The following is a 13,740-nucleotide window of genomic DNA, read 5'->3' as shown; positions in this document are numbered from 1 at the left end:
GGGTTTTCTGGCACCGTCTCTGCTCCCTCAGGTGTGGTCCTGCTCAGTAACGCTGCCTCCATCTTCTCCACCTCTTGTGTCAGAGCATCCTTGGCATGCTTGTTGCTGTCTGCTCCTGTGAAGTATCTAAAAACAATGAAAATTAATAAATAAATGTCTTACTGTGTTAAAAAATTGAAGATAAGAGCAGGCTTCACTCAATGTGTCTGAAATTATACTTTAAGAGTGCTGGCCTAAATAATTTAAATAAATAAGATGAGAAGAAGGCCGCAATATGCATAAATACTTTTTATTTGGAAATCTTACTGTGTTAAAAAAACATTATTAACAACCTCTATAGTAGCTTTAGTGGTAACATATTAATTCAGCAGTAATCAATAATAATGCAGTATCTGGTTATCCAAAACACCATTTCAAAATTTTGTTTATAATATAGACATTTAATAAATTGAAATTAGACATACCTGTCTTTGAATCGTGGGTCTAAAAGAGTGGCAACTGCATACAAGGGCTCATTTTCAATGGTCTTGAATCTTTTCTGGACAGCCTCAAGAAGGGTTGTTTTCATGGTTTTTATACCGGTGTCCTCCTCGTTCTCCCGAGCAAGCAGGCGTTTCAGCACTGTGACTGAGGGAATGACTTCAGCTGCAGAAGAGGTGGAGGAGCTAATCTGTCTGGTCAGTTCTTCAAATGGTGCCAGAATAATGATGATTTTCTCCAGTAAAGCCCACTGGTAAGACGTAAGGGTCACTGGCAGGTCGTGGTCAGCTCCATATGCTGAAATCGACCGCTTCTGCTCCAGTAAACTTTCGACCATATAATAGGTACTGTTCCATCGCGTTGCTACGTCTTGGTGCAGACGTTTGGTGGGCATTTGGAGATCTTTTTGAATATCCTCCAGGCGTGTAGTAGCCAGTGGCGAGTGTTTAAAATGACCCACTATCTTCCTACAATTCGCCAGTGCATCACTCACACTTCTCTGTGACAGTAACCCTTCATGCACTACCAGCTGGAGAGTGTGGGCGAAGCATCCCAAACTTGCCACATCCATCTCGTCCATGGCTTTCTTCATGTTGCTAGCGTTGTCGCGCAAAACAACATGAACGTTGGACTTGGGGATTTTCCATTTTACTAGCATCTCTTCAATTGCTTCGGCGATTGATTTGCCAGTATGTGACCCTCGGAACTCATTCGCGTGCAGAACCGCACTTCGGGGGGTAAATGTTAACGCTCTGTCCACCCAGTGTGACGTTAAACTTAGCAAAGACATGGGGCACACGTCGGAGCTCCAAATGTCCGTGGTAAAGCTTATTGCATGCACGTCTTTCAGCATACACAAAATGTGTTCCCTAACGTTCTCGTATAATTTTGGTAGCGCAGTTTCAGATATATATTTACGACCTGGCAAACAATACCTTGGCTCCAAATGCTCCATTAAGCGGCGAAATCCCACATTTTCGACGACAGACAGGGGTTGGTCATCCAGGACAATAAACTCCACAATTTTGTCGGTTATCTTTGTTGCTTTTTGGCTGTCTTTGGGGAATTTATCTCGTCGCTGAAAGGCAGTTTCCAGAGTTTGCTGCTGCAGCTCGTCCTTTTTTTTACCCGTAGCTTTGGTGAATTCGTCGTGCTCTTTAGCGTGACGCGTCTTCAAATGTTTGATTAAGTTGCTGGTGTTGAAATTTGCAACATTCGTGCCACCCCTCGAAATTGCATCTTTGCATATGTTGCATTTCGCCGTCTTACTGGTGGGAAAATCCACTGTAAAGTACTTCCAAACTGCCGACATGATGCGTTAACGTTATGGTTGGAAGCAGGTGGCGTTCTTCTTCGCCCCTCTAAAACAACGGCGGCGCAACTGTTTTAAGAGCGGCGAAGAAGAACTGTAACACGCGGAGCTAACCAGTATGGTATCGGATCGGTGCCTGGACTCCTGTACTCGCCGATTCCGATGCCAACATTTTCGGCAGTATCGGAGGCATTTCCGATACTGGTATCGGAATCGGAACAACTCTAATAATAATAGGCTGTATAGTAGGATGGCCTATAGGTTTATTTTCGTTTTGTTACATTATTTAGGCTATTTTCAAACGCGTTAACTGTACAAATAAAAACAAAAACATAAGTCCAGCAAACGCCGAATCGGAGGACAAATGGCTCCTTAGTTTCGAAATGGTTTGGGTACGAGGTGATCGTGTTGAAAATAAAGGCATTTGTCTAGCGTTAGAAGCTCACTTGAAACATTACCGCAGCTAATGACAGCTGTAAAGAGACTCCGCTTTAGTTTGAGGTAGTGCAATAAAGAAAGAAGATGGTCACCGTATCTGTTACCACTGAAATGTAGATGTAATATTTTTCCAAATCTAAGCCCGTTGTATGCGGAATGTTGCCGAATAGACTGCAACCCGATAAAACTAATGGATACAATAGGCACCCGGCCAAGGCGGGTCTAACTCACTGTGTGTGAGAAAGCCCTTGTCATCTTCTAGAACGAATGCAGCAAAGATATTTAATGCTAATGTATGAGGCATAAATAGGCATACGCTGAGTTTTATTAATTTATAATGAGGTGCGTTCTAGTTAGCAATGCAAGTGAACGCGCGTTCACCTTTCTATAAAGCAAAACTTAATTAAGTGGTAAAAATAATGTCTGAGGATTTACAAAAACAAAACTTAATCTACAATTTACTTATAGCCTTAAATACGTAAATGTTAATAATTTGGAACACAATCGGGAGAGACTTTCATTTTAATTATTGTATTGCTGTATTTTATTTACTATTCGAATGAAAGAATTTACAAATAAATAGACTGTACCATTTACTTTACGCAAACCTTGTGAGCAGGCGAACTCAAACTCTGTGACCTTTTTTTGTAAAATGCAGCCAGACAAAAGATTTAGATTTCTTGGACATTTTGCTGACTAAAGCCAAAACAAGTAGTGTTTGAACTTAATGAATACAGCAGAACTACCTATATTCCTTTCTGAGCGAAATAGCAGTGCAGCCAGCCACAGGTGCGGTTCCAGAGTGTTCTATGTGGTGCGCTAAACTGTGGTGCTGTTACAAAATAGCCTAAATTAAAGCATTTAAAGTTTGGGATAAAACATGGGCTAATTATATTTAGAATACAGTAATATGTAATTGCTTATAAAGGAATAAATATCAAGGAGTAAATCAATGAAAATTTATTAATTATGCAACTGGTCGACCAATGAAAATGTCAGTCGACCAAGACGGCATCGACCGATTAGTCGACTAAACGACTAAAGTTGACAGCCCTATTTCTATCTTTAATTTGTGAATGTCCTGTAAATGACACACAAACGGTCTGATAAAGTAATCATTTGTATGAGAAATCATTTGCATGCGTGTTTGGAAGCTGGACGGAGACGCGCGCGTGTCCGTACAAGATGACGCGGTCCATCTCACGCACATCTGGACAGACGTTCGCTGATGGCCTCTGACCCTAACCATAAACATCTCTCTTTTTGCACAAACGGAGAAAGATGACGCAAAACCAAAACTTTCTGAAAAGCGTCCTGCTTTAGAAATGACCACTGTGGTAGATGAAAAGGAGACAATCTGCCCTTTGGATATTAATCATCTGGACTGATCGCGTGCTTTTAATAAGGTAATGTTGCGTGAATATCTGATAATGTATGAATCCTGGTTCTGTTGTTGATCTGTCACTGCTGTTTGCACGTTTAAATTAAATGTTTTGTTTTTACTAGTTCACAGACAACTGTCAACTGTATTTTTACTCAATGACAATTTCATATTAAAATCTTATAAGTTAACGGTTAATGTTCGGTTTAGAAGCTACGGTTGTCGGTCGGGAAAATTAACTTATATGAGCATCCCTAACGACCATTCAAAAACATGACTGGGGTTCTAACTATACAAAGCAAATGCCCGGTGGGCCGACGTCCTTGGGGGCAGGTGAATATAATGTGATTTTTTTTAATTGGCCAACGAACGGGCTTCATTAAGCTGGGACAGCGGCCCATTGGCTCATTTTCCATACTGACACTGGACTCACCCAATCATCTCTTAAAAAGCTCCACCCCTCCCACTCTGTTTCTTGTGTCAGATGGACAGAGAGCAATGATCTGACTCAAGAAACATCTAACACTATTTTTGTCTGACCAGCCCAAAACACTCGTATATCGCGCAACGCAGCCTGTTGCTTTCTTTCTTTCTTTCTTTGTTTTAATGTAATTCATTAATGGCGCTAAAAGGCGTGGTGGCAATGTACTGCATTTTTTAAAAAGTTAGCGTAAGATGTTTTTTTTTTTTTCGGTCAGACCAGCCCAGGAGACACCTAATCAGCAGCCCATTGGTTCTTTTTTATTTGACATTTGGCTAGCCCAATCACAACTTTTAGGGCATTTTATGAAGCATGCAGAGTTATTGTGCGTCTGTCAAAATAAGAGACGACTGAGAAGCGAGTTGACGTGCGGTAAGCAGAACTGCTTTTAAAACACTGTTGTTAGATATCCTCTTGATAAAACGCAGTCAAAAACACAAGTGATAGACCAATGGCTGTTTGCAAAATGACAGCGAATACACTGCAATAAAATACAGTGTGGGCAGAATTATTAGGTACCTACATCAAACTTTTGATAACAGTTTTTATCAAACATTTTTACTAATTCCAAGCCAAATTAATCTTAATAACTACCATTAATTTAGTAAATAAAGCATTTATAAGTAATACATTATTGTTAATGATGACTGACTGGAGAAAAAAGCACCTTATATTCAAGTGTGCAGAATTATTAGGCACATGTTCTTTTACATTTAAAATGGGCCAGAAATGTTTAACACACACACTGGAAACTCATTATTTGATGTCCATAAGAAAGATGCCATGCATGGAAATTGCAAAATTGAGGTGTGACCATTAGACAAGACATCCTGATTCGGGCAGCAAGGGCATAAAATAGGATGAAAGGAAAAGGTATATTGATTGGTTATTAAAATTACTGTGATTTGGAATTGGTAAAAGTTGTTCAGAAAAAAAGTGATCAAAATAGTCTGCACACACTGTAGTGGGACTCGTGGCTCAGCCGCGAGACTGCGACTTCATTGTAACATTCATCAGGTCTCACCCAGCAAGCAAAAACCATGACGTTGAAATGACGGCTAACTATAGACCCAATATAGACCGGCTATGAGTAACCCACTTCTACCCTAAATAGCCTTGAGTGTTATCATAAGGTGTTCAGAATGGTTAGTTTACACAGTGTGCACTCACTGGCTAATACTATTATTTTTAAAACCTGCAAAGCCTTTTACAATGGTTACATTTTTGTAATGTCATGTGTCAGCTCTTATACTGGAGTCAAGGTTGCACAAAGATTTGTGATCCTATGTAGTGGGTTGGTCTGGGCCAAAATCCCAGGGCCAATTTTTTTCCAGTCCAGCCCTAGTGAAGTGTCCCTTTAAAAACACGTAATGTTGTTCTTAATGACGATTCTTCATTAGTTTATTTATGATTTATTTATGATTAGTACATGCATTAAGTAAAAATAGATGTATGTCCTAATTCATTTGATTCATGGACCCTTATTCAAGTGTAACCCTTCATTTTAAGTGAGGTTGGCAATACAAAAGGAACTTAGTACATTAAGAGCATCACTTTAAAAAAATGATGCAAAACTTAAGAAAGAAACTGTGAATTCTCAAATTGAATGTTTAGCAACACTGATGTGGTTGAGTATCATGTTGGTTGTGTTGTTTGCTATATTGACAGTGGCAGAGTCCCGTGCTCCAGCTGTCCTCCATTCTCTCCGACTCATTCTCTTAAATCAGGGCATTACTATTTACAGTAATTTAAAATCACATGGTCAGCACTTTCTAAATTATTTGTATAAAGATATGAAATACACAGGCCTTAGTAGCAGTCACATTTAAAGGATCAGTTCATCCACAAATTAAAATTCAGATTTTATTCACTCATGTCGTTCCAAATCGGTTTACTGAAAATGTATCTTTAAAAGTACAGTAAAAAGTAAAAAATTTAAAGAATTTTTTTATTTTATAGAATTGTTGTCTTAGCACAGAATTTATATTAAGTCATACAGCAAGAGTTTAGATTGCAAGGTCATGCATCTTTATGTGAGAATGATAGAATCTACAAATCTCCTATTATTTTCAAATAATTTTTACTTTTGTGTTCCACTGAGCAAATAACACCATATGCATTTTAAAATAACTGCTTTAGTTAACACTTATCATACACTGCACAACTATATCAGTCCTTCTCACATGGGTTATAATGTGTGATAGATCTGCAAAAACATGTTATAATTGATGTTAAATATGAACCAGCACATTTAACATATGATAAATCAGCACATTTACAGGGGTTTGAAAAAGCGCTGCCCCCCCTCCAGATTTTTTATGTTTTTGTAAATTTGTCACACTTTAATGTTTCAGATCGCCAAACAAATTAAAATATTAGTCAAAGATAACATAAGTGAAAACAACATGCAGTTTTAAAATGAAGGTTTTTATTATTAAGGGAGAACTAAATCCAAAACTGAATGGCCATGCGTGAAAAAGTGTTTGCCCCCTAAAATTATAAGCAACAACTGCAACCAAGTGTTTGCAATAACTTGCAATGAGTCTGTTACAGTGCTGTGGAGGAATTTGGTCCACACATCTTTGCAGAATTGTTGTTATTCAGCCACATTGGAGGGTTTTCGAGCATGAACCGCCTTTTTAAGGTTTAAGGAAGGATTCAGGTCAGGACTTGGACTTGGCCACTCCATTTTGTGTTTCTTCAGCCATTCAGATGTGGACTTGCTGGTGTGTTTTGTATCCTTGTCCTGCTGCCAAAGTTCGCTTCAGCTTGAGGTCACAAACAGATGGCTGGACATTGTTCTTAAGGATTTTTTGGTAGACAGCTGAATTCATGGTTCCATTTATCACAGCAAGTCTTCCAGGTCTTTGAAGCAGCAAAACAGCCCCAGATTTTAATATTGGTATGCTGTTCTTTTTCTGAAATGCTGTGTTACTTTTATGCAGTGGCGTGTTTACCATTTTGGGGGCCCTATGCAAAGTCCAAGAACCAAGGCCCCCCATGCCCCAGCATTGCCCAAGGTTTTTCAATTGAATTGCACAACAATAATATTCAGTATATAGAATTAAGTGAGATATATATAAACCAGGTTTATTTTGTTTTACACTGCTTAAAATAACACTAAATTGTTACAGTTTGGTACAGCTTCTATTTATGTAAAGCTGCTTTGAAACAATTGACTTTTGTGAAAAGCGCTATATAAATAAAATTGAATTGAATTGAAAAAATGACAAAAATTCTTGGTTTAAATTTTTTTTTTTTCGCTCCCCTCTCAGATATATCTTTTGCTTGCAAATGTCTTATAGGATGTATTTATTTTAAAACAATGTAATTAAAACTGCAACTTCAGTGTCTGAAATCTTACTAAAAAAAAATAAATGAGGAAAACAGAGGAAGCATTAGATTATGATTCAGACTGATCTAACAAACTGAACTAACAAACACCAGCAAACAATATTGTAAGTTGGTTATTGCTTGAATTTATGGATGGGAATCACATAACTCTCATGTTCATGTTGTAAAAACAAACTTACTGTGAGATACAACAAGCATATAGACTAGAAATACACTAAAGATGAGATTTTAATGACAATGATGAGATACAGAATATGATTTATGTATTTTAGACATGATTTAAACCCCTGCGTGGTGTCTTTATCATGTTTATACCTGTATGAGTGTGGAACAAAAGATGCGTGTCACCGATCAAACCAAACCACCAATCACAAGTGTGAAGTCTAAACTCTTTAAAGTAAACTTGATCATCGAGTGAATGTTATGCAGTTACGAAAGCACAGAGAGAGTCGAGCGAGCGCTCATTCCAGCACTTGTATGGCTGCTTTTTGTGCGCACTGTGCAGAGGTGCGCTGTCCCGTAGAGTTCGCTCATCTGCGCGCTCGCGAGGACGCTTGTCCATGAGCGAATATTGTTCTGCGCGCTCGTATCTCTCGCTCGCGAGTGGTTTTTGTGCGCGCGACTTTTGGGTCTGATTAAACGCTATAGCCGCGCATATAATTGGTTCGCGCAGCGCAGATCCCTCGAGTGGCGCAGTTTCGTCCTTCTTTTGATGAGTTCGGCTTCCCATACTATATGTGCCCTGCTCGTGCGTGCTTTATCCGTGCCTATTTGGGTCTGAATAAACGTAACATACTTTCGCACACCTTGTGGCCAGTAGGGGGCCCCCCAAGCCCGCGAGGCCCTACGCAATTGCTTGGTTTGCGTGGTGGGTAAACATGCCACTGCTTTTATGTCAGACGTAATGGGACACACACACCTTCTAAAAAGTTAAACTGTTGTCTTATCAGTCAACAGAGTATTTTCTCAAGAGTCTTGGAGATCATCAATAAGTTTTTGGCAAAACTGAGACAAGCCTTTATGTTCCTTTCGCTCAGCAGCGGTTTTCATTTTGGAACTCTGCCATGCAGGAAATTTTTGCCCAGTCTCTTTCTTATAATGGAGTCATGAACACCGACTTTAACTGAGGCAAGTGAGGCCTGCAGTTCTTTAGATGTTGTTGTGGGGGTCTTTTATGACACTCCTGTGGTCATTTTGGTCAGCTGGCCACTCCTGGGAAGGTTCTCCACTGTTCCTTGTTTTTTTACGATTTCTGGATAATGGCGCTCACTGTGGTTCACTGAACTCCCAAAGCTTTAGAAATGGCCTTATAATCTTTCCAGACTAAAATATTTAAATTACTTCCTTTTTCATTTGTTCCTGAATTATGTGTTGCTTTTGAGGATCTTTTGGTCTACTTTACTTTGTCAAGCAGATCCTATTTAAGTGATTTCTCGATTGTGGCAGTAATCAGGTCTGGGTGTGGCTAGAGAAATTGAACAGTTAATTTATGTTTTAACAGGGGAGCAAATTCTTTTTCACACAGGGTCATGTAGTTTTGTTTTCCATTCATAATAAAAAACATAATTTTCAAAACTACTTGTTGTGTTCACTTGTGTTATCTTTGACTTATATTTACATTTGTTTGATGTTCTGAAACATTAATGTGTGACAATTGTGCAATAACATAAGAAATCTGAAAGGGGGCAAACACTTTTTCACACCACTGTATGTATCATATACATATTTTATAAGTTGTAGCAACTCATCTTTTTTCAAGATAAATAATACACTGCAAAAAATGACTTTCTTACTTAGTATTTTTGTCTTGTTTTCAGTAGAAATATCTAAAAAATTCTTAAATCAAGATGTATTTTCTTGATAAGCAAAATTGCCTAAGAAAATAGTAATAGTTTTTAGACAAAAAAATATACAATTTAAGTGAATTTATGCTTAAAACAAGCAAAAATATCTGCCAATGGGGTCTATATCTAAATAGATATAGGTGAGAAAATTTTACTTGAATTAAGTGTTTAAGAAAAAAGAAATCTTATTTCACATTTTTTCTCACCCCATTGGCAGATAATTTTGCTTGTTTTAAGGACAATTTCACTTAAATTATTTTTTTTTCTTAAAACTAGTTACTTAATTTAAAAGTTACCTTAATTTAAGATTTTTTAGATATTGATATTGAAAACAAGACACAAATACTAAGTAAGAAAGTAATTTTTGGCAGTGTTGTAAGTTGACATCACTTGGAAATCTGAGTTGATTCAACAAAAAAATTAAGGCAGCAAAGATTTTTCATAGTGCAGTTCATACTCACACTGAATGTCCAGCAACACTGATGTGTTTTGGGTGCCATGTTGGTTTTGAGCTTGACAGTAGTAGCGTCCTGTGTGTGTACGATCAGTCACATTGAAGGTGAGATTATATCCAGTCTGCAGCTCCTCCAGCAGTCCTCCATTCTCTCTGTACCAGGTGTAGTTGAACACTGCTGGATTTCCGTCACTGCTGCAGATCAAAGTCACTGAACTGCCCTCCAGTACAGATTTAGATGGAAACACAGACACTAATGTGGTTTTAGGAGCATCTGATGGAAAACAAATTCTAGGCATCACTGTACAGTGATCTACAATATAATCATCAAGTTCAAAGTGATTTATTCTTACACTGAACACGTAATGTGATGTTGTTCTGTGCTGTTGTGATCCTCTGTTGTATCTGGTAGGTTATAGTGCAGATAAAAGTGACTCCATGTTGAAGGTGAGTAGCAGTGAAGTTCAGATCAGAGATGATCTCAGTTTGATTCTGTTGATCCAGCTGTAGTCTGCTGCTCTCATTGAGGTGGAGTCTGTCAGTGGAGCTCCATGTGAGAGTTGGTGGAGAAGAGGAGCAGAGAGTCTTAGCAGAGCAGCGCAGACACATAGAGCTCCCCTCTAACACCTCCTGAACCTGAACCTCCATCTGATCCTTAAACATCTTCACTGTGGGATTGGGGGGAGAGGCTGAAATGCACACAGATATATTTGCATAATTTATTACTCAAGCTTATCATTCTGTATATTTTGTATGGGCAAAAAAACAGATTATATTGCACTGTAAGTGTTTGCAGTTTGTAATTAACAATAACTTTCAGTCATGTCACTCACCAGTCACATTTATTAAAGCAGATTTTTGTGCATAGGTATATTTTAGTGGACCACTACCCTCAATCCTGAAGTAAAATTTGCCATTGTGATTTGAAGTTACATCATATAAATTGGTAGTACAGTCCTTGTGTTTTAATTTTCCAGTTATCTTCCCTTTTAAAAGTAAATTTGAGTTGCTGGAGTTAAACACAATTTTGTTGTTTTCTTCATGTCCATCTTTATACCACACTCCTGCAGCACTGTCAGTGAGATATGTGTCATATGTGTTATTAATAGTAAATGTGCAGTTTATGGTCACACAGGATCCACTCAGAGCTTCAATCTTCTCTGGCAGACTGATGTTCCAATCTCCACACCAAACACCTACAATACAAACATGATGATTATTACACTCTAAAAACCGTTGGGTTATTTGTTTTACCCAATAGGTGGGTTAAACGTATTGGGTTGTTCTGTTGGGTTATTCCTAGCTTGTATTGGGTTATTTCCATAACAACCCAGAGAGTTGGGTTAAAATCGGGCTCACGTCACGCATTTTGAATTTCAACGGTTGACAGGTGCCACTGCTGAGTGCGGACAGACACGAGAGGTACGTTTTAAAATATCTATCTCTGTGTAATGTTTTATTTTGCTACAAAGTGTCTTTAAGCTCTAAAACACAGTAAACTATCAGTCACGTTTAAATAAGTGTACAAAAACGCTGCTGTCTAGTTTTTGTCCGTTACACCTGTTCCATTGATGAACTGTTACCGATGCCAAACGCGTTTTTAAGCCATCATAAACGTAGAGAGACATTGCAATTTATTTTAATACTAAACAGCACCAACAGCATGAGCCCTTACGAAAATGAATCATTTCTTCTTTTAGTAGTATAACGTTAGTTTCATGGCGTAGTGATTGCCATATTGCTTTAACCATGCTTTCTGTAACAGACAATGTTTTTTGGTTTAAAGTGTAGTAAAATCCGTTTTTTAACTTTTGTAAGGGATGCAACCGGCTGCTTTTTGCTCCAAATATTTTATTTTGGCGGTCTGTGTTATAGACACAGAGCTGTAATATAAATGTGATTCTGAATGTAAATGTCTTAAGAAATGACTCGATGGCATTTTATTGTCGTTTTACTTCAGTATAATCCCCTGATAAAGCGCTGTTTAATCCTGCACGTCTGTTTACTGTAACCCCGGTAACGGTTGAATTTGCAATTCAGCGCCATCTACTGTCAAAGTAGAGTATTTATTCAGCGTGCCAGATGTGTTTGCTTTGAGATTTAATTAATTATTATTTTCTTTAAATGTAGACATTCTTGGAGATGTTGCATTAAAAACCTTACAAAATGGCCAGCAAGATGGTTCAGCCTTCCTACAGTACCAAGAGGCAAAGCAAACATTTATTAATTTGCAACCTGTAAGTATAATTTATGACACTTAGTTTTTTTATCCTGTTTATGTGTGCATATTTACATTGTGAAAATTCTGTCTTCAGGTCAGAAAACAAACATAATTCAGTATTTGGAGGAGGAGGTATGACGAAGACCCCATGTCCTCCTATGGGATGAATTCGACTAATCACAAGCCTTTGTTATCGTGGGGAGGCATGGCCCTGGAGCAAGACCAGCAGTTGACATGTGCTTTAATTTTTTTTTTTTACATTTTATACAGAGTATCCCAAGCCTTTCACTACTGTTAAGTAGTTTCTGTAACACACAATACATTTTGTACCATGTGATGTTTCCTGAACACACTGTCACCTGCTTAAAGGGACAGTTCCCCCAAAAATGAAAATTGTCATAATTTTCTTCCTCTCCTGTCGTTACATACCTGTAGACATTTTTTTGTTCTGATGACCATAAAAGAAGATATTTTGAGTAATGTTTGAAACCATGAGCCCCATTGACTGTCATAGTAGGAAAAAAGAATACTATGAAAATGAATGGGGCTCATGATCGGTTTTATTTTTTAAACATTCTTTGAAATATACCTTTGTGGTTATCAAAGTAAAGACTTATATACAGGTTTATAACAACATGAGAGGGAGAAAATGATGACAAAATGTGTGAACTATGCTTTTAAGCAGTTTTTAGTTGGATAAGATTGAGTAGATTTGTTTTCTTATGTTTTTGTTTATTTATGTATGTATATATTTATGTATGTGTGTATGTATTTATGCTTCTATACATGTATGTATTTATACATTTAAATGCAAGTTCAAATGACTAAATGAAAATAAAGCATTACAAATGTATTTGTAAGTTTTGTATTATTTATTTATAAAGCAAATAATAGTAATAAATAATAATAATAATACTAATAATAATAATGGGGTTAAAACAGCATTGCAAAAATAACCCAACAAATTGGTTATTTCATAACCCAACTAATTGGGTAAAACTTTCGACCCAATGCATTGGGTTAAAATAACCCAACAATGGGTCGGTGCTATAGTAACCCACCATTGGGTTATTTGTTGGGTTATTTTTAACCCAACTGTTTTTAGTGAGTATTTTATTATTTACGCATTTCTTCAAAAACACACATGTGCGCACTGCGCACACATTCACAAACAAACACACAATGTTACAACACAATATATTTGTTGTTAAATTTACTAAACATTCAACTGCAGTGGATAATTTTTACATTAAACACAGCAGTAACAGTGATGTCTACATTACATAAAATAGTCAAGTGCATTTTATTTTAACTGTTGTAATAAATATTGCTGTAATATTGTTTATTTGTTATATTATTCTGATTGTTATGCCAGTTACAATAAAGTTTCAATATAGTTTTGTCTAAACACCAAACATACATTTAGCGATTGAATTCACGCTTTCATTCTTGACACCCACGTTTTCACAATTGGCACACAACAGTAACTTTCATACTTTTGTTGGTTAAACCAAACACATTTTTTGCTAAAGAAAAATTAAGAAATCAAACCTTGTAACAAACAAATGAAAATAATGATTTGCTCTTTTGTCTTCATCTCTTCATTAAAATAAGATCAGTTCCCTGGGGAAACAAAGCTGTAAATATTCCATAAATGACTAAATGAACTCATGAAATCATATATTAAACTCCACAATGTAACTCACTTTTACTATTTACATATATTTAATTATAGCATCATGCAAGCATCAAACAGGACAAAAATGTTAAAGATC

General features: G+C 37.2%; 1 protein-coding gene across 1 annotated transcript in view; it reads right to left on the bottom strand.

Moving 5' to 3' along the window:
• LOC135749900 (B-cell receptor CD22-like) overlaps positions 1-13,740 on the bottom strand; it is a 44,734-nt gene that overhangs the window by 30,755 nt on the left and 239 nt on the right. Inside the window, exons 2-5 of the mRNA XM_065268584.2 lie at positions 13,517-13,602; positions 10,578-10,940; positions 10,098-10,433; positions 9,752-10,018 (exon numbers count right to left, since the gene is read on the bottom strand). Coding sequence (XP_065124656.1) covers positions 9,752-10,018; positions 10,098-10,433; positions 10,578-10,940; positions 13,517-13,562 — 1,012 coding nt within the window. The 5' untranslated portion in view covers positions 13,563-13,602. The remainder of the gene's footprint in view (positions 1-9,751; positions 10,019-10,097; positions 10,434-10,577; positions 10,941-13,516; positions 13,603-13,740) is intronic.

The sequence above is a fragment of the Paramisgurnus dabryanus genome, chromosome 1 (assembly GCF_030506205.2).
Source record: "Paramisgurnus dabryanus chromosome 1, PD_genome_1.1, whole genome shotgun sequence".
Lineage (NCBI taxonomy): Eukaryota > Metazoa > Chordata > Actinopteri > Cypriniformes > Cobitidae > Paramisgurnus > Paramisgurnus dabryanus.
This window is presented reverse-complemented; position numbering and strand designations above follow the sequence as displayed.